The sequence below is a fragment of the Oryctolagus cuniculus genome, chromosome 2, assembly GCF_051225735.1.
Source record: "Oryctolagus cuniculus isolate XC-2025 breed Fujian yellow rabbit chromosome 2, ASM5122573v1, whole genome shotgun sequence".
NCBI lineage: Eukaryota > Metazoa > Chordata > Mammalia > Lagomorpha > Leporidae > Oryctolagus > Oryctolagus cuniculus.
The window spans coordinates 164,352,887-164,378,452 of NC_142868.1; the positions used below are offsets into that span (position 1 = coordinate 164,352,887).

The 25,566-nt window shown below is 40.8% G+C and overlaps 1 protein-coding gene across 3 annotated transcripts in view; it reads left to right on the top strand.

Annotated features, from left to right (window-relative positions):
• THADA (THADA armadillo repeat containing) overlaps positions 1-25,566 on the top strand; it is a 233,154-nt gene that overhangs the window by 47,207 nt on the left and 160,381 nt on the right. The window contains exons 18-22 of one of the 3 annotated variants that reach the window (XM_070069195.2): positions 4,339-4,474; positions 4,740-4,876; positions 8,940-9,098; positions 12,054-12,211; positions 20,490-20,599. In XM_070069195.2, the coding sequence (XP_069925296.2) occupies positions 4,339-4,474; positions 4,740-4,876; positions 8,940-9,098; positions 12,054-12,211; positions 20,490-20,599 (700 nt within the window). Of the gene's footprint in view, positions 1-4,338; positions 4,479-4,739; positions 4,877-8,939; positions 9,099-12,053; positions 12,216-20,489; positions 20,600-25,566 lie in introns of those variants that run through there. The other 2 variants (XR_016229415.1, XM_089326478.1) reach the window with 2 other exon arrangements.

Genomic DNA, 25,566 nt, shown 5'->3' on the forward strand with positions numbered 1-25,566 from the left:
CATGTCAGGCATACAGAGAATACTTAAATATATAATGTTTAAATAGCAATAAAGGCTTGGGTGTTGGGCATGTTAGTTAAGATGCTGAATCCCATATTGAAGTACTTGGGTTCTATACCCGACTCAAGCTTTCTGCTAATGTTGGACCTGGGAGCCAGTGATGTTGGCTAAAGTAGTTGGGTACTTCTCATTCAAAGAGGTGGCCTGGATTGAGTTCTTGGCTCCCTTCTGGCTTCAGCGTGGCTCACTCATAGCCATTTTCAGTATCTGGGGAGTGAACAAGTGGATGGAAGCTCCTTCTCTGTCACTCTTGTACCCTCTGCTTCTCAAAATAAAAAAGCAATAACATGAAAACATCACAAGTTTATTCATAAGCTCGGTGATATCACTTATTGTAGGAAGTAGAATAGCACTAGTATCCTGGAAGTTTCCCCTTCATTCTACCCTATATTTTATGTTAACCCTTCATAACATATTTTAGGTTAATATTTCACATTTGTGATTTTACCAACTATGTATATATATCATTAAACAGTATATTATTTAGTTTTATGTGATTTTGAATTTTATCTAAATAGTACTTTGTGTATTATACACATTTATCACAATTTGTTAATTCATTCTCATGGTGTTGGACTTGCTGTTTTCTCTAAATACTTGATGCCACTGAACATGCTCATCTAGTTCTTTTTTTTTTTTTTTTTTTTTTTTTTTTTTACGTTTGTCTGGTTTATTTCCAATCTAGATGATAGCCCACCCCCTGCACTCGCACGCGCGCACACACACACACACACACACACCCTCATTCATCTGAATTTGCCCGACAAACTTTTAAGTTGCAGGGACAAAGCCCCCACGTGGCTGGTTATGTCAGTGAGATTTGGTCTTTTCAGAAGGAAGACGGGTGGCGCCCCAAGAAGCCAAGTGAGCCTTAGCCAGAGAAGAGTCCTACGGTCATTAGCCACACCCTACGATCTGCGCAGGCCCTCCTCTGCGGGGACCACCCACCCTGGAGACCCTCCGGCCTCCTGGGAAGTGATGGGGTTTCCCAGGTCACCCCCATCCCAGGAGAGAACCCCTCTCCTGCCCTCGCCAGAGCCGGGGACACCTGCTGGCCTCCTCCCTCACGGGGCTTTCCCTGCAGCCCTGTCCCCCGCGGAACCCACTGGAATAAGCCTGGCTGCTTCCAGATCCGGACTCCGAGTGAGAGGAGTATGCAAGGGGAGCTGCATCTTCCTCCCAGACCTCAGCCGGTCTGGAAGGGGCAGGGGCAGGCGGTGCATCTGGGGGTCGGGAAGGAAGGGAAGGGCGTGAGGACAGGAGTCGCTGGAGTTAAACTTCCACTAGCCCTGTGTGTGTGCAGTCGCAGGTCAGCCAGTCGTAGCCAAGCAATCAAGGAGTTCTAAGGCACATATATGAGAGTTTATGGTAAACCAAAACAGATTTGGTCATAAAGTATGTGGATTTTCAGTTGTATAAGATGATATCAAATACGTTCAAATTATATGCCCATCAGCAAATTATGAGAATTGTGTTACATCACAATATCAGCATAATTTGTTATTGTCGGATTTTAAAAATTTATAGGATATAAATTAATGACTCATTGTGGTTTAATCTGACATTGTTCCGATTACTAATGTAATTATCTTTTTTATATAGTTATACACTGTTCACTTTCCCCTTTGTAAAATCCCTGTTTGTGTCCTTTCTTCAGTTTTCTATGGGATTGTTTGTCTTTTTCCTATTGATTTTTAGGAGTTCTTTATATATTCTGAAAGCATTAATTTTTTAGTTATACACAATCCTTTTTTTAAAGTTGTCATTTTATTTTTATTTTTTGTTTTATTTATTTAAAAGGCAGAGAGAGAAAGAGGTATAGAGATAGGCAGACATAGACTGTCGGAGAGAGATCTTCATCGGCTGAGTTTACTTCTCAAATGCTGGTGATAGCCAGAGCTTGGCCAGACTGAAACCAGGAACTTAGAGCTCCATCTGTGTTCCCTCTAGAGTGGCAGGGACCTTCCAGGGTGCAGGACACTGGATTGGAAGTAGAATAGGGTCTCCAACTCAGGCACTCTGATATGGCATGTGGGCATCTCAACTGCTGGCCAAATGCCCACCCTGGTTATACACAATTCTAAAATTTAAAAGATAACTGGGATACATAGTATCACATGCAAAATGATGAAATTGAACCTACTACTTCACGCTATATAGAAAAGTCAGCTCAAAATGGATTAAATGCTAAATTTAAATGCTAGAAACTATAAAATCCTTGAAGAACCCATGAGTGTCAATTAAAACAGTGGTTCCTTAGATATGACTCTCAAAGCACAAGCAGCAACAACAAAAATACTCAAAGATAAATTGGACTTCATCAAAATGTAAAACTTTTGTGCATCAAAGAATGCCATTAAAAAAGTGAGGAAAAGACAACCTGCGGAATAGGACATTTGCAAATCTTATATCCGATACGAGACTTGTGTCTAGAATAGATAAAGAACTTTTTCAGCTCACTAATAAAAGGACATAACAATTGAAAAAAGACAAAGGGGGCCGGCGCTGTGGCTCACTAGGCTAATCCTCTGCCTTCAGTGGCGGCATCGCATATGGGCTCGAGGTTCTAGTCCTGGTTGCTCCTCTTCCAGTCCAGCTCTCTGCTGTGGCCTGGGCAGTAGAGGATGGCCCAAGTGCTTGGGCCCTGCACCCGCATGGGAGACCAGGAGGAAGCACCTGGCTCCTGGCTTCAGATCGGCGCAGCGCCGGCTGTAGCGGCCATTTGAGGGGTGAACCAACGGAAGGAAGACCTTTCTATCTCTTTCTCTAACTCTGTCAAAAAGAAAAAAAGAAAAAAGACAAAGACTCTGAATGACATTTCTCTAAAGAAGGATATGCAAGTTAACAATAAACACATGAAAATTTGCCCAGTATCATTAGCCTTTAGGGAAATACCAATCAAAATCATAGTGAGGATCCTGCACAGCAGGATGGCTATAATGAGAGGAAAAAATACATAACAAGTGTTGATGAAGATGTGGAGAAAGGACCCTCATGCATAACTGGTGTGATTGTAAAATGGTACCTCTGCTTTGGAAAACAGTCTCTCAGTTCCCAAGAGTTGAAACAGTGTTACCATATGACCACCCTTCCATCCTTAGGCATTGTCATTGTGAACTTGCGCTGCTGTAACAAAATGTCATAGACCAGGTGGGTTAGAAACAGTCATTCCTCCGTTCTAGAGGTGGAGAATGATAAGATCAAGGTGCTGGCAGATTTAGTTCTTGGTATAGGCCATCTTCGAGCTCTCAGGTACCTCTTCACTGTGTGTTAAGGTGGTGCAAAGAGAGAGGGATTGAGTGCACATGTGTATGTGCACCCATCTCTCATTTGCCTCTTATTTGAACATTAATCCCAACATGGGGTTACCCTCATGACGGTTACCTGGTCTAAGTCTCATTACCTTCCAAAAGCTCTATCTTCAGATACTACCACATTGCTGGTTGGGTTTTCAACATGGCAGTATTGAGGATCCAAACATTCAGTCCATAATAGGCATATGAAAACATGTCCACATAAAGACTTGTAGAGGAATGCTTGTAACAGTCTTATTCATAGTAGCCAAAAAATGCAAACAGTCCACACACAGGTCTATCATCTGATGAATGGATAAATAAAATGTGGTATATCCCTACAATGGACTTTTATTCAGCTGTAAGAAAGAATGAACTATTGACCCATGCTGTAGCATAGAAGAACTTAGACATTAAGTGAAGTGAGAGAAGCCAGTCACAAAGACCATGTATATTGTGTGATCCCATTTATACTCTATGTCCAGAACAGGTAAATCCATACAGGCTGGAAACAGATTAGTGATTACTCAGGCTTGGAGGAGGGTAGAGGGTAGAGTAGAGGGGAGTCACTGCTAACGGGTAACTGTTTTAAAATGGACTGTGGTAATGGTTGCACATGAGTGTGATTATTCTAAAGACCATTGACTTGTGGTATGTGAGATATTTATCTCACTAAAACTGTTGTTAAACAAAAAAAACGCATCCTCTGTCCAAATAGCACATGCCACAAGGGCCTAGAGGAAGAGTAGGAGGAGTGATTCAGAACTGTAATGGTTCCAGACAGTGAGGGAAAGAAGACACTCAGTTCTACCTTAATTAGAAATGGTCCATGGGCGGGATAACCCTGGAAGATCTCTTTTTGCTTCAGAAAGTCCTGTATAAAGTTTAGTTGACTTGGGGGTTTTCCTAGGAACTGTTTTTGTGTTCTCAAAATTATAAGTGTTTTAAAACTGGATTACTCGTGTTTTTTGTTTGCTTTTTCCAGTTATTAAATGCTTGATGGAAAATCTTGAGGAAGAAGTATCCAGGGCTGAAAACTCTCTGCTTCAGGCAGCCGCAGCGTTTCCAATGTATGGGCGAGTTCACTGCATAACGGGAGCTTTGCGGAAGTTACCGCTAAAGTAAGCGTCTCCACAGCTGTGTCCTGTCTTAGACATGCATGCATTTCTGGTTTTTTGCCTCTTACTGGAATGTGCCCTGGGATAGGAGTCTGTTGCCCTACAGACAGTTGGAAAGTAGATTTGAAAGCCTTCATGTGTGTACATATTTTTATGTCTCAGATATTTCATGTATTGCACAACTTTGAAACGAGTTCTTTCAACTCCTTGTATCTGTTAATTTCCATGTTTTGCTTTGAGTCTTAATTGCTCTCCGATCCCATTGCAGCAGCCTGCATCTGGTGAGCGAGTGGAGACCTGTGGTGGAGACGCTCATCTCTCTATCCTACAGGCTGTCTGCGGTGGTGTCCCCGGTCATTCAGAGCTCCTCCCCTGAAGGCCTTGTCCCCATGGACACTGATTCAGGTCAGCAAACAAAGAAGGCCACAGTACTGTGGTCTGATTCTTAGGTTTTCCTCTCCCTCTTTTTTTTTTTCCTAGTTATTTCTTTGGAGAAATGCAAAGGCTAAATTGAGGGGTAAAAAAGAAATTATTATTTTTCCATAGTATTTCTATCTTTTTAGTAATAATTTTAATTATTGCAAAATAGCTACAAATACCCAACCCTCAGCACCAGGTGATGGGCAAGGAACTTCCTCCCCTAGGGTCAGTTGGGTTTGATAAGGCATTTTGTGGGAACACAGCCTGCTGGGAAGTTGCTGGGCCTGGGAGACAGGCAGTGTAAATTATGAGGTGAGCAACTAGTGGGAGTCCGGAGCAGGTGAAGACCATTCAGCAGACAAAGACCATTTCATTAAGAAAAGAAATGAGAGGAAACATTCAGCATGTCCCAGATGGAAGTCAGGGACTTTTGTCTTTTTTTCCTCCTCCCAGCTTTGGTGAGTGATCCCGCCAGAGATCGGTCTATGCAAGTCTAAGGCCTCGTGCTGTGTGACATCTCTCCCTTCCTCATATCCAGCCTGTCTCCACAGTCTCTCAGTGTTGCCTTAAGTAGCTCTGAAATTTTTTATTTTCATTCTATGTCTCCATCTTCTCACCTTTTCCCGGCATTTATCCTCTCTTGCTTGGACTCCTCAGGGGCCTCCTGACTCCTTTTCCTGCATCTACTCTCATGCTGTTTTCTTCTTGTTATGATCCAAAGTAGTTTTTTCTAATTCATGATGTTAAACATAATCCTTATGGAACCTTTCTGCCTCCCCCCACTCTACTGCCCCTTCCCCCATTTTGAATACTTTGGTGACCTCCCTGCAGATCCTGTAAGCTCTTCTGCTCTTCCAAGGAGCTTTCTGCCACACGATTGTAATGTGACAGGGCTCTCATCTGTGTTCTCTCTGCTTATTGCACAGTGCCTGGTAGAAGTGGATCCGTGTTAAAAGTTGGTGATGAACACATGGGTGAAGGAACACATCCTTGACAGGACAGGAGCTGAGCTCAGTGCAGGACGCCCTGGGTGGTGTGTGCCTGCACTAAGAGGCCAGAGGGACTGGCGGTGCTCCTTTGAACACACAGAGAGCAATGACTTTACATTTGGTATTGAAGTAGAGTTTGTAAATGCATTTTAGAGTGCAAATGGGAGACTTTTATTAGAACATATGGAGTATTTCATAGACACAGGCTGTTCCATACCTTGAAATACTGGGGGCTGATAGTTAAGGTAATCTTGAGTTGTATGTTTTCCACAGGAAATGTTAGGTTTTATTCTTTACTAAAAACAAATTGGAAGATTGCTGATAATTCATGATACTAAGAAGCAGAGTTGTTTATGTTGGTTGATGTTAGTCTTAGTACGAAATTTTGATCTTTTAGTTTTCTGACTTTAACAGTGGAAGGGAATAAGGAACATGTGATCTTAGAATTGATATGTGGCTCAGGCAAGTAGCAGTATATGCCCGATGAGAAATCATGACTATTTCTATAATGGGTAGAGCCTGTAGAATAGTGTGCTAAAATTTGGTTTGTTATTGAGGAGTTTTAAAATATTCCTTGGCATCAGACCAGGGCCACAGGCTTTTCCTTAATCCTGCCTTTTCTTTTAGATCTTTTCATTTTTCTTGCTCTTTCCCATGTTATCTGCCCTGTATTCTGAATTCCTTGGAAAAAAAAAAATCCCCTGAGAACCATAAAATGGATGGATAGGTTCTCAGAATTTTATTCCATCCTCTCCTCTTTTTTTTATCTTGGCTTTGTTGGTTTGTTTTTGGGCTAAATGTTACTTTTCATGGCTGTTGAGGTGACAAAATTTCAGGGAGGCAACAAATAAACTAAAGATTTTGGTTGAATGAAATTGATAGCAGTTTGAGTTATTCCTGTGGTGTCTAAAATATTAGTAGAAATAATAGATGTATAACAAATATCTGTTCTTTCACTTGTTAACTGATGTCAGATGAGTACCTGTTGTTATTTTGTTTGAAAAAGGGGGCCTGGCATTATCTGCCTATAGTTGAAGTGACAGAATTTGAAGATATTAAATTAGGTTATAGAATAAATTTTTATTTTGATCAAAATCTTTACTTTGAAAATAAGATTCTCTCCAAAGAATTTCATCTGACTGAGTGATGATCCATCTTCAAAGTCTGCTAACATCAGACGGAAATCTGGAAAGGATTTGACAAAATGTTCAAGTCAAATGCAGAACATAGCCAGCAGGAAGAGGCAGTGTGAGGAACCAGAGAGCTCTACATGGTGTCCTGACCATTCTGCTGCAGGTGCAAATGAGTTAGAGCTCATCAAAGATGATACTTGGCTGAATCCATTATGGTACTACTTGGTTCCTGATACTAATGATGAGTAGGGCAAGGAGAATAAGATGATGATGATGAAGGAGGAGGAGGACTGGGAGACATTGAAGACGGAGTGAGCATGAAGGTGAAGAAGATGATAGAGGGGAAGGAGGGGAAGATGAAGGAGAACACACTGATGTAGTTCAACTTTTTATTTTTATTTTTTCCAGTCTCTGAGAGAAAGTTGCCATCTTATTTTTATTTTTTTTTGCGCTTGTGCTTAGTCTCCCTGTTTTTGAAATCTCTTCTCTACACCATGGTTCTTATTGTGGGGAAAATACCTTAAGTAGAATACAGTGGGAAAAGAATCTACCCTTTTCTTTTCCAAATTCGTTTGTATCCCTTCTTACCTTGGCAAATGCCTTACAAAATCAACCCTCCCTGTGCTCTGTGGAAAAAAAAGAAAACCTGACCCTGCTTCCTTCACTCTGCTGGATGCTGGATAGTATTAGGCCCCTGTGTAGTAGAGCACAGAATTCTAGCTGTTACCTCCTTTCTCTGTATATTGGATCAGAGAATCGCACTGTCTCCATGTGACTACAGACACTTGGCATTTACCAACTTGCATCTGCTTGCTTTTTCTTGTTTAAAAAAAAAAAAAAAAAAGGTCAGCAGGGGGTGGATTTGAGGTGTTTGGATGGGTTAAGTGAGCGTTTTGACAGCTTGGCTGCTTCTTAAGCATGTTTAATTGTGATGGTTAATGGACATCCTTGCAATTTAAGCTGAAACTTTTTAAAATAAAATTCTCTCCTAATGATGACTTGAGCCCTGCCACTCCATGGGAAAATCAGAATTTGTAAGATCTTATTTGGAACTGATGTTCTCTATTGTAACTTTATTCCTGTTTATTTTTAAATTTTGTTTCACTGGAAAAGAAAGATGATGCTCAGTTGTTGTTTTTTTTTTTTTTTTTTTTACAGAGTTAGACAGTGAGAGGGAGAGACAGAGAGAAAGGTCTTCCTTCTGTTGGTTTACCCCCCAAATGGCCGCTGTGGCCGGTGCTGCGCCGATCCGAAGCCAGGAGCCAGGTGCTTTTTCCTGGTCTCCTTGTGGATGCAGGGCCTCAAGCATTTGGGCCATCTTCCACTGCTTTCCCTGACGTAAACAGAGAGCTGGCTTGTTCATATGGGTGAAGCTCCAGTGCCGTAGGCAGAGGCTTAACCTACTATGCCACAGTGCTGACCCCCATCCATTCATTCTTTAATCTATATTACTGAACCTCTGCTGTGAGCTATTTTTGTTCTAGTGCTGCATCTTAGCAGTGAGCAAAGTTGTGTACTACTGGAAGTTACAGTTCCTCATCCAGTGAGTGAAGTTCAATGAACTAGAACTGTAAATCATACTGAGGAAGCAGTGTATTAAATTGTACATTTCAAAGACACATCTTTTTGTTTTTCTGGGCTGTTAAGTTTGCTTTTGTTGTTGACTTTTTAAAATCTCTTTTTGCCTTTCTGTCTTTAAACCTTGATGCTGTAGATAGAGAAATAACCTCTGAAAGTTTATTGTACTTCTTTCACAAGAGTAAGCACCATATAAATAATTTTCATGTTATTCACCCTGTGAATCCCTTCAAACAGTGCTGATTGTCAAGTCTTAAAAATTACAGCATTTTTGAGGGCAAGTACACCTAAGGGTATTTCATGTGCTATGGAGCCGGGGTTTCATGTGCTCTCGTCTCTCTCCCAAAGAATCAGCAAGCCGCTTACAGATGATTTTGAATGAGATTCAGCCACGAGATACTAATGATTACTTCAACCAAGCCAAAATACTGAACGAATGTGATAACTTTAACTTGGAGGACTTGACTGTCAGTGTGTTGACTCTTGATACTTCTGCAGAAGTCAAAGGTAACAGTAACATGGGTTTTAACCAGAGTTTAAGTAACAGATAAAACTAAGAGCTGGGACCTTAATCCAAGTCTCCATTGTGGGTGGGAGAAACCTAACTGCTTGAGCTATCACTAGTGCCTCTTAGGGTCTGTATTAGCAGGTATCTGGGATCAGGATCCAGAGCTGGAATCAAACCTAGACTCTCCAATTTGAGCAATTTAACCAGCATGCTAACTGGTTGATTAAATGCATGCCCCAATAAAGGGTTTTAAAACTTGGTTTTGGTAATTATTTGATCTTAGGAATGAATTTGTCAGGTTCCTCCCTCACCCCCATTTTATCTGAAAAGCAGAAGAGAGAGGCAGAGATCTTCAAACTGCTGGTTCACTCCCCAAATGCCCTAACAGACAGAGTTGGATCCATCCAAAACCAGGAGCCTGGGAATCAGTCTCCAATGTGGGTCACAGGGACCTAACTATTTGAACCATCATGTGCTGCCTCCCAGGGTGCACATTAGCTGCAAGCTGGATGTGAAGCAGAGTAGTTGGGACTCAAACCAGACACTTGATATGGGTGTGGGTGTTCCAAGCAGTAACTTAGCTGATGCACCAAACACCTGCCCCTCTTTGGCTTTTACCAGAAAAAGAAGTTGTTTTAACAAAAGCCTTTTGCTGGTTCAAGTCCTGGCTGCTCACTTCTGATCCACCTCTCTGCTAAGGCCTGGGAAAGCAATGGAAGATGGCCCAAGTCCTTGGGCCCCTGCACTTGCGTGGGAGACCCAGAAGAAGCTTCTGGCTTCTGGCTTTGGATCAGTGCAGCTCCGGCCGTTGCAGCCATCTGGGGAGTGAACCAGCAGATGGAAGATCTCTCTCTCTCTGCCTCTCCTTTTCTTTCTGTGTAACTCTGACTTTCAAATAAATAAATAAATCTTTAAAAAAACAAAACAGAACAAAAGGCTTTGAGTGCTAAAACCCACTATTACAAGTCAGATGATGTAAGAGGAATGATGTATGCTGAACCTGGGTTGGGCAGCAGTCTCTCCTAGTGGTGTGGTTCATTGTCTGCTGTGTGAGTTCTTAAAGTCAGGAGGCCTTTTAAAGGAACCACACCTTATTACTCAGCAAAATGTGACCTGCCTGGTTGTACCATGCTTCTAGATTTTGCATTCTTACAGCTTGTTTTGGCATTATTTTTGAGTTTCTGCAGTGCTGTAAAAAGTCAGCAGTCATTTAAGGTAATTTATTACATGTTCTACATTCTCCACTAGATGGGGATATTGCTTTATAAAAAGTTCTTGTGATTTTTTAATTATACAAAGTAGCATAGATATATGCTTAATGTAATAGCTTCAAAAAACACAGAGATAAATATACAGTTCTTTTTCATTTCCTCCCCAATCCCATTTCTTTTCTCTCTTTTTTGAGATTGATTTATTTATTTGAAAGAGTTAGAGAGAGAGATACAGGATTACACTATAAATGTCATTTGTTAACTTGCCTTTTTAACTTAGTTTGAAAAAATTTAGCAGTTTGTCTTTTTTTTTTTTTTAACAGTCAGATTTAGACAGTGTGAGAGAGAGAGACAGAGAAAGAGGTCTTCCATCTGCTGGTTCACTCCCCAGGTGGCCAGAACGGCTAGAGCTGAGCAGATCTGAAGCCAGGAGCTAGGAGCTTCCTCAGGGTCTCCCATGCGGGTGCAGGGTCCCAGGCACTTGGGCCATCTTCCACTGCTTTCCCAGGCCATGGCAGAGAGCTGGATCAGAAGAGGAGCAGCTGGGACCAGAACTGGTGCCCATATGGGATGCCGGCGCTTCAGGCCAAGGCTTTAACCACAGTGCCGCTCCCTCTCCCCCTTTTTAAACATGAATACTAAAATACTCTTAATACTAGAATAAGAGAGTACATAGGGGTAATTATAGTTTATTGACAAGGGGTTTTAATTTTGTTTTGAAAGAAAATTATTGTTTTCTTTGATCTTAAAATTTCTATCCTGAGAGTGGTTGTTTAGTTCATAGTTAAGGCACCTACCTCTCACACTTGGGGAACCTGAGTTTGACAAGCAGCTCTAGTTTTTGACTCCAGCATTCTGCTGATGAAACCATGGGAGCAGAGATGATGGCTCAAGTAAATGGATTCCTGCTTCCCATGTGGGAAACCTGGATTAAGTTCCTGGCCTGTGGATTCAACCCTTGCTATTGCAGACATTTGGAGAATGATCTAGCACACGGGTACTCTCTCCCTCTTTGCCTTTCAATTAAATGAATAAAACCAAAAACGAAGTGTTAAGAAAGGAGTCATTAAAAAAAAGTTCTGCACCTTTACTGCTATAGTAGTTATCCTCAGCAAAATAAATTAGAAAAATTTTTATTATAGTCATCCATGTAATACTTTGTGAGTGATAGAAAGGCAAAGAGAGTTTATTTTATTAATTTCCAAAAATTACAGAGAGGCAGAGGCAGATAGCAGGGTCTTCCATTTGCTGGCTTACTCCCCAGATGGTGGCAATGGCTGGAGCCACCCTGATCTGAAGCCAGGAGCTTCCTCTGGGTCTTCCACACAGGTGTGGGAGCCCAAGGACTTGGGCCACCTTCCACTGCCTTCGCAAGCCACAGCAGAGAGCCGGATTGGAAGTGGAGCAGCCAGGACTCAAACAGGCGCCCATATGGGATGCTGGCACTGCAGACTACACCACAGTGCCAACCCCTAGATAAAGGTTTTAAAACAATATTGTATTTTATTTTTAAATTTATTTTTAAATAATTAAAAAGATAGTGTGATTCCTCCTCTTAGCCTGTACTCATCAATTGTTGCCTTATTTCTCCTGAATAAATTTAACATGTGACAATCTGTTTGTTCAAGCAGGTTATTCTTGGGGAAATTATGAATAAGCTTGTTCTAAGAAAACTGGGGTGAGTAATCAAGAGTGTCTAGTGTTGCAATAGGTTATTATTATTATTATTATTATTATTTTAAGGTAAAGAAGTAAAAACATGTGATGTAACTGCTCAGATGGTCCTGGTATGTTGTTGGAGAAGTATGAAGGAAGTTGCTTTACTTTTAGGCACTCTGTGCCAATTTCTGCCCATACAGTCTGCGCCAGAATCTTCTGATGGATTATTAACAGTGGAGCAGGTAAGGTAGATGTTTGCTCAGCTACACAAAATTTCTGGTCAAAGCATGAATCATAACCTTTTATTTATAATGCATCTTTATAAATAAAGAGTTTGAATTTTTCTTGAATAGAATCTTGCAGAGATCTTAGATTTCTAGATTATAGATGTTACAGATACCAGTTGAAGAAAGTTCATGATAATTTATTATACTAGACTTTGTAATACATTTTAAAACTATGGTATTTTAAGAAACATTTTTATTTAAGTAACTGTAGATTTTACCTTAAACTGCAGTACTATCATTTAAATTTTTATTTCTCCATTTAACATATATTTTAACTTAAATTTTAGCTGAAATTTTCTATGTAGTAAAACTCCACAAATCACTTACATTTTGCAAAGGAGTAACAAGTAACATACTGGTTGATTATGGATCTCATGTTTCCCACTATATTGATGATAAAGTTGTAGTCACTTTGGTGTTTTTGGCTGACTTTTATTTTAAGACCACAAAGTTGGTTCACCATCTGGGACTGTTCAACTGACTTGAGTGCAGTGTTTACAAGAAATTAGCTTACCACAAGCATTTCATTTGGAAATATTTTAGATTTATTAGATTTCTGTTTTTAATTGATTCCCTCTTCCTTTCCATATGGTTTCAACAAATCCATTTCCCACAGTTTTCCAGCAAAAGATATGTAACATGTACTTTCGTTTTTAACCTTTTTCAAATAAAGATAATTTTTTCCCTAGGGTGTTAGAACATTCAAGAACAAAACAAATATTGTAGTATGCTAATACTGATTACTTCTATAATAACCACATGACTGGTTGCATGGAAATAATGCTAATATTTTTATTCTCACACTCTGTGGCTCATGTGCTTCCATCTGGTTAGCAGCTGGGCTTGTGATGTTGCAAGAGCCTGAGATGGAGAAAGGCACAGGCAGCAGTGCACTGTGGGCATCATTGTGTTCTTTTCCAAATCTGATAGGCATTAGTGGCCAGAGCGTTGCTCAGAGTCATTGCTGGTGACTGGCCGGAGTGCTGGTGCCAGCATCTTTGCCAAGGAGTCCAGCCGTGATCAGTGATTGCTTACTGATGGTCGCCATCTTGCTACGAAGTAAACATGTGCTCGTGCCCCTGGACTTCTCACCTTCTCTCCCCAAGGACAAATTAAAATCTCTTGATTTTTGGGTTTGCTGGGTAGTGTTTAAAAACAAATTAAGGGAAACATGTTTTACTTTTACTGTAACCGAGAAAGACTTGAGAGCTTTATCTGAAAATCATTTTGCTTTGACATCTTTTACGTAGTCCCCAAATCTTATGAATTTATGTGGAGTAGCTGTGTTAAAATTAGAAATCAGTGTCAGATCAAAGGTGCATTTGTAAAAATACAAAAAACTAAACAGTAACAAAAAACTTATAAACCATAGGATGCTTCTGGTGACTGCTTGAGTATGAAGTAGAGTCTTGATCGTTTTTCTTTAAAACATCTTTCCCACTGTGATGGAATTGTCAGTGTTCTACGGCACCGTTGTATGGCAGCTTCACATACGTAGGTGAATAAAGAAATGAATGACTGAATGAAGAATCAAAGTATATGATTGCCGTGTTCTGACACTGAAACTCTGCTCTCTGTGGAAAACTTTGTTCCTGATCTTGCCGACTTTAACTAAAGGAATGCCTTGGTTTTGGAGGATGTAGTCAATGAATATCCAAAGTCAGCAAGAAATTAGTGTTATTTACAGTTTCAAAAGGGTGTCTACTTTTAAACATAAGATTTTATGCCACAAAATTCCTTTAAATTAAAAATACTCCCATGTATTTATTTCCTTTTTTTTAAGAATTAAAAATATAAGTGATTGAGAAGAATGTAATTTACATTGAGCTGGCTGAGCCACACATAAGGTACACTGCTTCCTTCCGAGGGCACAGTCACCCTGGCAGCTCTGGTTACCGTCTGCTGTGCCCAATGGCAAAACCAACAGTGTGGGAGTCAACATCTTCAGTGACTGTGACTGCCACAGACCTGGAGAGGCAGGGAAGTGGCTTCCCGACAGAATTCTGTTCTAGTTATGGGACAAAATGTGGACCTTGATTTCTTGTTATTTGGGGACCAACTAATACCTGATCTGCTTTCCTCTTAGTGGGTGAAGGAAGCTGTTTCTCACAGCCTGAAAAACTGGTATTCAGCCTGATGTTCCCTTTCATTCACCCTTTGTTCTTGAAGAAGCAATACCATTCCAGTGTAACAGAAGATTGTAATAGAAGGAAAGGAAGGTTTCTTTAGTACCCCAGTTCCTTTAAGACCTTCCTGGCTTTATGGCCTTTGTTAACTGGATGGCCACTAGGTCCGGTGTACTTGAATAGAATACCAGCAGGCCGACCAAGTGAGACTATAATTTGAGGATTTCTGTTGGCTGTGTGAAGAGGACTGGTGCTGGTTTATGATTCTGAGTTTTCAGTGCTGTCCTCACAAACTGTTAGAGCAGGAAGGGTTGCAAGATTACCCAGCTGCCTTGGACAAGAGGCAGGCGAGGCTTCTGGATGTTACCTGGTTTGCTTGAGATGACAAGGCTGGTTTGTGGCAGCTCTGGGACAGGAATCCAGTCCAGCTTCCCAGCCTGTGTTCTGACATGGCACACTGCTGCATTTGTTCTGAGCTACCCACTTCATTTTTCTTTAAATTGAATTTTCCCTGTGTTTTCAATGCCCAGGCAAATTTTTGCAAGCAGCAAGACAGGAGGACAACTTACTGTTGAACTTTCTAGCAAAGGTTCAGTTTCCCTGAGCACTGCTTGTCAAGCAGCATGCTCTCACTGGCTTCTCCAGGAGGAAAATGTGTTCATTCAGAGGCATGTCTGATTTTCCGCCTGCACTGTAATCACATAACGAAAGGTTCTTTCATAACGTCCCTGTGTCCCTGTGCAAGAGGCAGAGATAAAACCAGCTTTGAGAGGTGGAAGTCCAGACCCTTGAGAGTGAGCGGTGCATACTCCCTTATCTCACAACTTCCCGACTACTTGGTGTGTGTCTCACTTTCACCCTTGATGTTTTGCTGATGTAGAGCTTTTGCTTCATAACGTTTTTTTGGCCTCTTTTCCATGGAGTATTTGATACCTCATGTGTAGTGATGTTTTTAAACCAACTTCCTGTACCTAGAGTATCAACTTATATTTGTATTTTCTCCTTAAATATACCAAAGAAGAAGATCTTTCCATACCTGATTTCCCCCTCTTACTATTTATTGCCATGAAAATCCCATGAATAAAAATAGACTCTTTCTTCAGCTCTTTCTTTGGATTCTGTTGCCATTTGTGTGATGCTCAGTGCTGAGTTGGTACATTCCCTCAGTGTCTTTTGTTACTGTTTTAGATTTACTGTCCTGGACTACAAATGGAATGTACATTTATTAACATTCATAAGTCTTTTTTTTTATAATGCCTTTTTTTTTTTTTTTTTTTTTTGACAGAGTAGACAGTGAGAGAGACAGACAGACAGAAAGGTCTTCCTTTTGCCGTTGGTTCACCCTCCAGTGGCCGCCACGGCCTGCGCGCTGCAGCCGGCGCACCTCGCTGATCCGAAGGCAGGAGCCAGGTGCTTCTCCTGGTCTCCCATGCAAGTGCAGTGCCCAAGCACTTGGGCCATCCTCCACTGCACTCCCTGGCCATAGCAGAGAGCTGGCCTGGAAGAGGGGCAACCGGGACAGAATCCGGCGCCCTGACCGGGACTAGAACCTGGTGTGCCGGCACCGCAAGGTGGAGGATTAGCCTATTGAGCCATGGCGCCAGCCCATTCATAAGTCTTAAGAATTGCCTTTTATATATTTCTTTTGTCAAACTTTAGTTTTTAGAAATTATGAATAAGTACATTGGCTTGTACTGACTGGATGTTACCATTGTTAAGCTTTGAAATGAAGTTGAGTATGAAACCTCATCATTTAGTTAGCTCTTTATTGACTGTCTTACTGCAAGGGTATTGTGGGAACATAAAGAAGTATAACATTTGGTTCTCTGGCCTCAAAGTACTTAGAAATGGAATAGGAGATACAAGAGACAGAAATACATTTTTAGGAAACACTAGACTAAAAAGCAGCAGTTAAAATGTCTCATGGTTAAGAATTTGTTAGAAAGCTAAGAATAAACATTCTGGTATGATGATGTCTGCAAACCCGGAAACTGACCTTTATTTTTATTATGCAGGAGAACAATGTTTGGACTTTGAAAAAAATCCGAAGTGTTAATAAGAAATAACTAGTAGAGAGCACACAGTTTAAAACATTGATGATCTTAGTAGAGTATGAACTTTTGTAAAATGTCCCATTTAACCTAAGTAGAAATAGAAACTCCTGACTGTTGACATGCTCAAGATTTTAAGACGTGACTGTCTCTTAGAGTCAGATTTTAAATTAAGGCTTAAGGATTAAATCTTACTACTGTATAATAAAAACAAAAATGGACATTTTTTTGGTTGCTACTCCATTCCAAGTACTCTGCTAAATACTTGTATGCACAATCGCACTCACTTCTCATAGTAATCCTGTGAAGTAGGTTCTAGTTTGATCTCCCTTTCCCAGGTAAGGGAACTATGCTGCTCCGTTAGTTTGCATTAATAAGGTAATGGAGTCAGTTCTGGTACTCAGTACTGTCAGCTACAGAGCCCAAGAACTTAACTGCACATGCTCTTTGTAGGAACGTCATACGTATATGTATGGATTTAAAACCCTTTGGGCTTATCTAGTTTACAGTGAATGTAATTAGCCTTGATTTTTCTACTCTTTAAAAGGCAAATTGAGAAATGTATTTCCATTTGTCCTTTGTGAGTGTTTTGCTCTAACTGAGCATTTGCCTCCCCTAATTAGTCTGTTGGTGAGTTATAGATGCCTGGAGATATAGCACGGAGCTGTCCTCCCCTGTGGAAATTTGCACCTTGTAAATCCATAAAGTATGTTAATTTGCCTATAGGAGTAGGTTTTATGAAAAGTTAGAGGCAAAATACATTGAATTTAAAAAAAAGACAGTTACTTGAATTTAGCTTTAAGAACAGAAATCAGTGATTGCTTTTTGGTATTTTACTTTAATTCTCTTTCAAACATCCTGAGATGTGTATTACTTATTTTTAAAATATTTTATAAAAGCATCGTCCAAAAAGAAAGCTTTTATGAACTTTATAAATAGGAACCCAATGGCATTTAAAGAAAGGACAGTGAATTGGAGTTTTCAGAGGAGTTTTGCATTTTTCAAATTAAATTTAAAAATTCTGTTTCTTTTTCTGACTCTAGTAATTTTGTAGCTGGTTTGAGTCAGCTGATTATCCACTGGCATGTTGTTAGCAGTGCCCTTCTCCTGCCTAGCTGCTCATAGTCCACACTGCCTAGCTGACTCTTCCCACTCTCTGTTAATGGTTCAGCCCTGTCTTGCAGCCCTGTCTTGCACTGTTCTCTAACATGAAACCTCTAGGTCATTCAACCAGGTTTACTATCCCTAGCTTGTGTGTGCTATATTCATTCAGATAAATAGACCCAGAGAAGTGTCTGGTAGGCAGCAAGTACTTAATGCTTATTCGTTCATACTAGCCTGTGAGTGTCTCTTATATTAATTACCCTCTTCCAATTTTGGTCTACCCAGGTACATTATCTTGTTCAACTTTGGGACATGAAACCTTTTCTAACTATTCAAATGCAGAAGGGTTTTTCATTTCTGGGAACTGTTAGGTTTCCACCTTGCCTACAGATTTTTTCTCCCAGTCTGAACTCCAAAGCCTGCGGAGGACAGACATCTTGTTTTCACCTCCTCCGTCCAGGCCAGCACGGAGCTGCTGAGCCTTTGGCAGGGTGCTAAAAATGCTGCTGACCAACAGGAATTCCGGACGTGCTTCAAAGGGGACGATTCATAGAATCCTGGGTATTACCTTTGTGCATTTGTTGAGTGATGGAAGTGCAAAATGAGAAAGAACTGTATCTCACTTTTGTCCTAAGAGTGTTATTCTGATTTCTGTGCCAGAATTACCCATGGTTGAAATTTATCCTTGATAAGAACACCCAATGGTCATACTTCTGAATTCTTTGATTTTATTATAGGTTCTTAGCTTAGGCTCCATTAAGGGGAGTTAGGATAAAGGGAGCAATGAAAATCTTACTGTTGCTAAAGGAGTAGATTATGAACCATTGTTAAGTCCACAGAGAAGCACGTTGCCATTAATATTTATGTCTTAACATTTTGGGAACAAATTATTAACTAAGGAAGTTAAGCCCTATATCTATCACTTCCTGTTTTTATTTTCTCATGCCTGAAACACATTCCTAGAAAGCTTGGCGGGGGGGGGGGGGGGGGGGGGACACTGCCATTGTGGCTTAGTGAGTAAAGCTGCTGCCTGCAGCACTGGCATTCCATATGGGTGCTGGTGCATTCTCCACTTCCAGTGCAGCTTTCTGCTATTGGCCTGGGAAAAGCAGCCTAGGATGGCCCAAGTACTTGGGCCCTGCCACTGCATGGGAGACCTGGATGAAGGTCCTGACTCCTGGATTTGGTCTTACCCAGCCCCCAGCTGTTGTGGCCATCTGGGTAATAAACCAGTGGATGGAAGGTCTTTCTCTGTCTGTATTTCTCCCTCTCTCTGTAACTTAACATTAAATAAATTATTTAAATTAAATAAATCTTAAAAATTGTTCATGGAAAAATTGAATTAAAAGATTAGTTTATTTAAAAAAAGAGCTTGTATTTCTCTAATAATAAAAAATAATGTCACAATGAGTAAGTTTAACCAGTGTTTTTTTTTTTAATCCCCATTTTGTAGGATTAATGAGCTTTAGGTCTGTTTTTAGGTTGAATTCAGATTTGTTTTTTAAGCTTTTATTTATTTACGTGAGAGGTAGAGTTACAGAGAGGAGAGACAGAGAGAAAGGTCCTCCATCCTCTGGTTCTATCTCCAAATGGCCATAATGGCCAGAGCTGGGCTGATCTGAAGCCTGGAGCCAGGAGCTTTTTCTAGGTCTCCCACGTGGTCGCAGGGGCTCAAGGACTTGTCTTTACTATATAGCGATCTGTAGGGAAGACTTAGATCAAGAGATAGCTGATTATATCTTTGGGTCCGAGTGTTATACAAAACCTGAATTTTCTAAAGCCTGTAGTCACCAAATTTAATAGTTTGAAAGCCCAATTTACCTAAACAATTTAACAGTTAATTCAATGTAGTTAATTTATTTTTCAATATTGGGTGGAGAAAGACAACATGCAGCTAAACAATTGGGTAGAATTCAGGCAAATTGCATAGTTTTGACTCAGTAAGCCTGTTCATTTTTTCAAGAGGCCTTTTCTACAAAATCTTGCATTGCCATTAATATTTGTATATCTCTAAAAGGTAATTATGAGGTATCATTTTTTTTAGAAGATTTATTTATTTATTTTCAAGTCAGAGAAAGATGGAGAGACACAGAGATCTTCCATCCATTGGTCATCCCAGATGACCACCAGGAGCCAGGAGCTTCTTTCAGGTCTCCTTTGTGGGTGGCAGGGGCCCAAACACTTGGGCCATCCTTTGCTGCTTTTCCCAGGCCATTAACAGTGAGCTGGATCGTCAGTGGAGCAGCTGGGACACAAACCAGCACCTGCAAGGGATACCAGCATCACAGGGCACGGCTGTACCCACTACGCCACAGTGCTGGCCCCGTAGGTGTTACTGTTTAATAGGTATGAAATTTCAGTTTGGGAAGATGAAGAAGTTCTGCAGATGGATGATAGTGATGGTTGCACAACAGTATGAATATATTTAGTGTTACTGAACTGGACACTTAAAAATGGTTAAAATGGTAAACTTTATATTATGTATATTTTACCACAATAAAAAAGGAAAATACTTGAAAGGCGAAATAAAAGATAAAAATATTTCATCTAGATCTGTGTGCGTGAGCATTGGCACTCTGTGTGATTTGCTGTTTCTGTTGAATAGTAGGAGCTAACGAGGATTCAGTGAGGTTTGGGAAGCTGGCATAGGGAGGCAGTTCTAGTTTGGTAGTTAAAGATGGCTGATTCTAGAGCCAGGCTGCCTGGGCCCATGTCCTGGCTCTACTGCTTCATCCCAGAAAGGCCTTCGTTTCCCCATTGTGAAATAGCGATAATGACAGTACAGATTTCATGAAATTACTTCATGAAGATTAAATGAGATATTGTAAAATTACTTAAAATGTTACCTGTCAAAGAGTAAGTGGGTATCTCGACCTGAGCTCCAACTGATATTATGGATTTAATACATTTATGTAAGCATAAATTGAATATTTTGTTTGAATTTTTTTTAAGGTAAAAGAAATAGGAGGTTACTTTAAACAGCACCTTTTACAGTCCAGGCACAGAGGAGCATTTGAACTGGCTTATACCGGTTTTGTGAAACTCACTGAAATACTAAACAGGTAAAACAAATATCCTTTTGTGTATGTTTTTAAAAGAACTAAATGTACAAACCATGTGCTTGGAGTAGAATTTAGTTGTGTCTTTTGATGTTTAACAGAATAAAGACATGGTTGGCTAAAGAAACTCTTGGGAGAAATTGTTTTCTTAGGGTTCATTGTGTGATTTACTGCAGATGATTGAGTGAAATGTCCAAACTGAGTCGCTGTCTCATTGAAAGATGATTTGAAGCAAATGCAAAGATTTTGCTAAAAATAGCTTTGGAATTACTTTTTCTTTTCATTGAATGAAATGAATGTTTTGTCTATTTGAAAATTACTTGGCACTTGGCATAAAACAAACCCTGCAGGTTTTTGGATTTGCATGTGTTACACACAGAAACACGTAAGGATTTTGTCTCTTTCTTTGTAATTTTATCTTACATAAAATTTTTAAAGAATAGTAAGTAGGCCAAAGACTATAAAAGATTTTCCCCCCTTACTGGGAAAATGCTTAGGTAGATTTCATGTTTAACCAAATGTATTTTTTTAATTTATAGGTGCTGATAATTTCATTCATTCGTATAATAGATTTCCTCCAAAGAGCTTGTGAGGAAACCTTAAATTACTTAATGACTAAGTGTTCATGGCAAGTGTTCTCTAAATAAAAGGTAGTATTTTCCAGGAAAACATTTCCATTGCCTGGAAACTTTTTGAAATGAAGCGGAGTTCTGCCAGCCTTCTAGCCTCAGCAAACATTTTATTTTGGGCTGTTAAGACATCTACTCCTTGAATGTTTTTGAAACTTTTTTTTACACTCCTGGTAAAAACATGTATAAAACATTTTGGCAGTTATAGGCTGTACATAATGTCTTTGGATGATACTTAAACAAATGTCCTTGATGTCAAACTGCTGATCTTCAAACCATTTTGTGAGTTTTTCAACTTTATGTTTCTAGTATAGACATGACTTATGAGTATTTTTTTCTTACAATGCAACACCCCCCACTCCCTAGCAAATATATATTCAATACTAGCTGTGTGCTTAGTTCTGTGCTTGGTTTGGAGGATATAATGCTTCTTTATAAGACATGGTTCCTGTTATTAAAGAGCTTACGGTTAGTTTGGGAAATAAACAGGGTTGAAATTCAAAATATTTAGCAAAAACCATATCATGGGCACTGACTGGGCAGAACAGACACTGGCTGTGAGTACCCAGCATCACCGTGTATATATGGATGTGTGTTGGCTGAATACCAGCTCAGGAAGTAAGACTAACACCAAATTATGGGTGAAGTTTACAAATCCTGTAGGAACAACAGAGAGAGCAACAGGGATAGGCTATTAGGTCTCACAGAAGAGGTAGAATGTGTGCTAGTGCATAAGTAAGTAGATAGGAAGGAAAAAAAGGAAGCTCTGTGACCAAACGTTCAGAAGCCAGAATCAACTTAGGCGAGTAAATAAGCTAGCCTTCCTAGTGTTGGTGGTTGTGGTGGGGTTGGTAGGAAATAGCATATACCTGGATAGAGTGAGGCCAAATTATGGTGTGTCTTGAAAGTCAGTTTGCTGTAATAGGAACAGAGAGAGACATCAGCAGTTTTTATCTGAAATATATCATAAGCATCGTAGGATAAAGAAATTAGCAGTGATCTGTGACTTAAGCTCTTGGTCCTATTTCTGTTCATTTATTGGCAATGTGGTGCAGTTTTACAAAGTTTAACCTCCTTAGTCTGAACTTGTTCATTTCTAAAGTAAGGAAGAAAATATTTAGTCTAATGACATCTCCCAAGCTTTTGTTGTATGGGTCAAATAAAATAGATATTTTGAAAACTCTTTTGCGTTGTAGAATTTCCTGAAAACACAGACCATTATGAGATTGATGTTGGTTGTAGGGTGGATGTGTAATAGAAGTTTCTCCATTGGAAGTGTTAGTTTAAATAGATTGTAACGATAGATTACAGTGAGTAGAACCTGAGTTCATTTAAAACAATCTAGATCTGATGTCTTCCTCCCTGGTGGTGGCTAAGGGAATAGGGACAAACGTGATATTTCAGTTAACATTCAACTTGCTGTGGTAACAATTCCATATATGACACATAGAATTATTTCAAGGGGAAGCTGTGGGCACAGCATATTACATTGCTTAATTTTCTTTTTCTAGAATTACAGAGAAGGGTTTAGTCTAGCAGTTAAGATACCCACATCCTATATTGGAGTGCCTGGGTTTGATTGACAGCTGTGGCTCCTGGCTCCAGCTTCCCACTAATGCACGTTACTAATACTGAGAGGTAGCAGTCAGTGATGGCTCAAATGATTGGGTTCCTGCCATCCTTGTAAGATATCCAGATTAGGTTCCTGGCTTCTGGCACTGGCCCTGCCCTTTTCCCTGCTCCAGACATTGCGAACATTTTGGGGGGTGAATCAGGTGAGTTCTCTCTCTATGTCATCTATATGCCTCACTCTCTCAGCCTCTCTTCTACACACACACACACACACACACACTGTCTCTCTCTCTCTCTTTCTCACACACACACATACACACACACACACAGAATTAGGGCAGGGCTCAGCCATGTGATTCTTCTTAGGTTAATTACTGAGTTTGGTTGGTGGCATTTAGTTGGCAGACTAACTGGTCAGAATGAATCCAAGATAGCTTTGCCTGCCTTTGTGCCCCTTGGTGGAGATAGTTAGAAAACTTGGCCTAGGCCGGTGCCGTGGCTCACTAGGCTAATCCTCCGCCTGAGGCGCCGGCAACCCGGGTTCTAGTCCCAGTCAGGGCACTAGTTCTGTCCTGGTTGCTCCTCTTCCTGTCCAGCTCTCTGCTGTGGCCCAGGAGTGCAGTGGAGGATGACCCAAGTGCTTGGGCCCTGCACCCCATGAGAGACCAGGAAAAGCACCTGGCTCCTGGCTTCGGATCAGCGCAGTGCACCTGCTGCAGTGGGCTGGCCGCAGCGGCCATTGGAGGGTAAACCAGAGGAAAAGGAAGACCTTTCTCTCTGTTTCTCTCTCTCACTGTCTAGCTCTGCCTGTCCAGAGGAAAAAAGAAAACTTTGCCTGGTTGGGACTACATGTGGTCTTGAGGTAGTTGAGCATCTTATATGCAGTAGGCTTCCTGCAGAGAGAATGTACCAGGAGAACCAGGCAAAAACCATGGGATCTCATGCATTGCTTCTGTCACATTCTTTTGGTTATATGTGAGTCTTTAGGCCAGCTTGGGTTCAATCTGCCTACCAATGACAAAGTGGCAAAGATCATATTGTAGAAGTATATGTGGGAGGCCAGCACCGCGGCTCACTAGACTAATCCTCCGCCTTGCGGCACCGACACACCAGGTTCTAGTCCCGGTCAGGGCGCCGGATTCTGTCTCGGTTGCCCCTCTTCCAGGCCAGCTCTCTGCTGTGGCCAGGGAGTGCAGTGGAGGATGGCCCAAGTGCTTGGGCCCTGCACCCCATGGGAGACCAGGATAAGTACCTGGCTCCTGCCATCGGATCAGCGCGGCGCGCCAGCCGTGGCAGCCATTGGAGGGTGAACCAATGGCAAAGGAAGACCTTACTCTCTGTCTCTCTCTCTCTCACTGTCCACTCTGCCTGTCAAAAAAAAAAAAAAAAAAGTGTATGTGGGTGGGAGACATTGTGGTGGTCATCTTTGAAAAATGCAGTCTCGGGGCTGGCATTGTGGCATAGCGTGTAAAGCCACTGCCTGCAATGCCATCATCTCACATAGGTGCTGGATTGAATCCCAGCTGCTCCAGTTCTGGCCCAGCTCCCTGATAATGTGCCTTGGAAAGCTGAAGAAGATGGCCCAAGTGTTTGGACCCCTGTACCCATGTGGGAGACCCAGAAGAAGCTCCTTGCTCCTGGCTATGGACTGACTCAGTTCCAGCCATTGTGGCCATTTGGGGAGTGAACCAGTGGATGAAAGAGCTCTCTCTGACTCTCCCTCTTTCTCTCTGTTACTCTGCCTTTCAAAATAAATAAATAAGTCTTAAAAAAAAAATGCAGTCTGCCATGTGAACCAGTGAATGTGAGCGATAGCAGTCAGCAGGGAGTCCACAAAGGAAGACTAGAATCAATGCTAACAAAGCCAAAGAAACTGCAACAGGGGATTGGTTTGATAAAGATGAGTAAGTTTGCTTTGCATCTGGTAAGTGTGGGATAATGAGGGCATGTCCTGGTGGAAATATTTAAGTTAACAGTTGGAGATAGGGGATTAGTTTGGGTGCTATAACAGAAACAGAGATGTAGATTTGTGAATTTTCTCCATAAACATCATACTTAGGAGTGCAGTCTTTTGGGAAGAGCAGAAAATGAGAAAAGAACAAAGGATGAAGGACAGAGGTTTGTGTCCAACTGTGGTTGAATGATCTAGGTGAAGGCATTTCAGAGAAGTGGAATAGGTAGACTAGTGCCTGCTCTCTCAGCCACTCCTAATCTGATTTAAAGATCTCCTCACGACTGTCAGGATTGGCTTTTAACCAACCTGTCTTGCATTCTCTGCTTCACACCAAGTGGTTCTCAGTCCCTTGGAGATATTTCAAATCTGCTGGACAGAATGTTTTGCAGGGAACATCTTTACAGTGTGTGTGGCTCTTTTGTTTGGTTTTTATTTTTAAAAGAAAATTTGTTTCTTTTGGATTCTTTCTGAAAGCTTTTTGTAAGCTCTTAAGTTATGAGAAAAGTTGTTTAGGCATACAACATTTAAAAAGTTTGCAAAAAGAGATGTGGGCGCTCATGAAGATCTACAGAAATGGAGGCCAACTGCTGGCCACCTCTTGAACCTCAGCTGTGCTAAGGAAGGAAGCACTTAAGGAGATTAATGGATAAATAACTGAAGAGTTAAACATGAGCCACATTGTTTGAATTGGTTTTTAATGGGATTATTCAAAATGTCTTCAAATGTAAACTGACTTCACTATTATAAACAAGCATCTCAGAATAAATGGGAATGGGAGACACTATTCTTTTTTCTGGGAATCTTTTGGAAAAGCC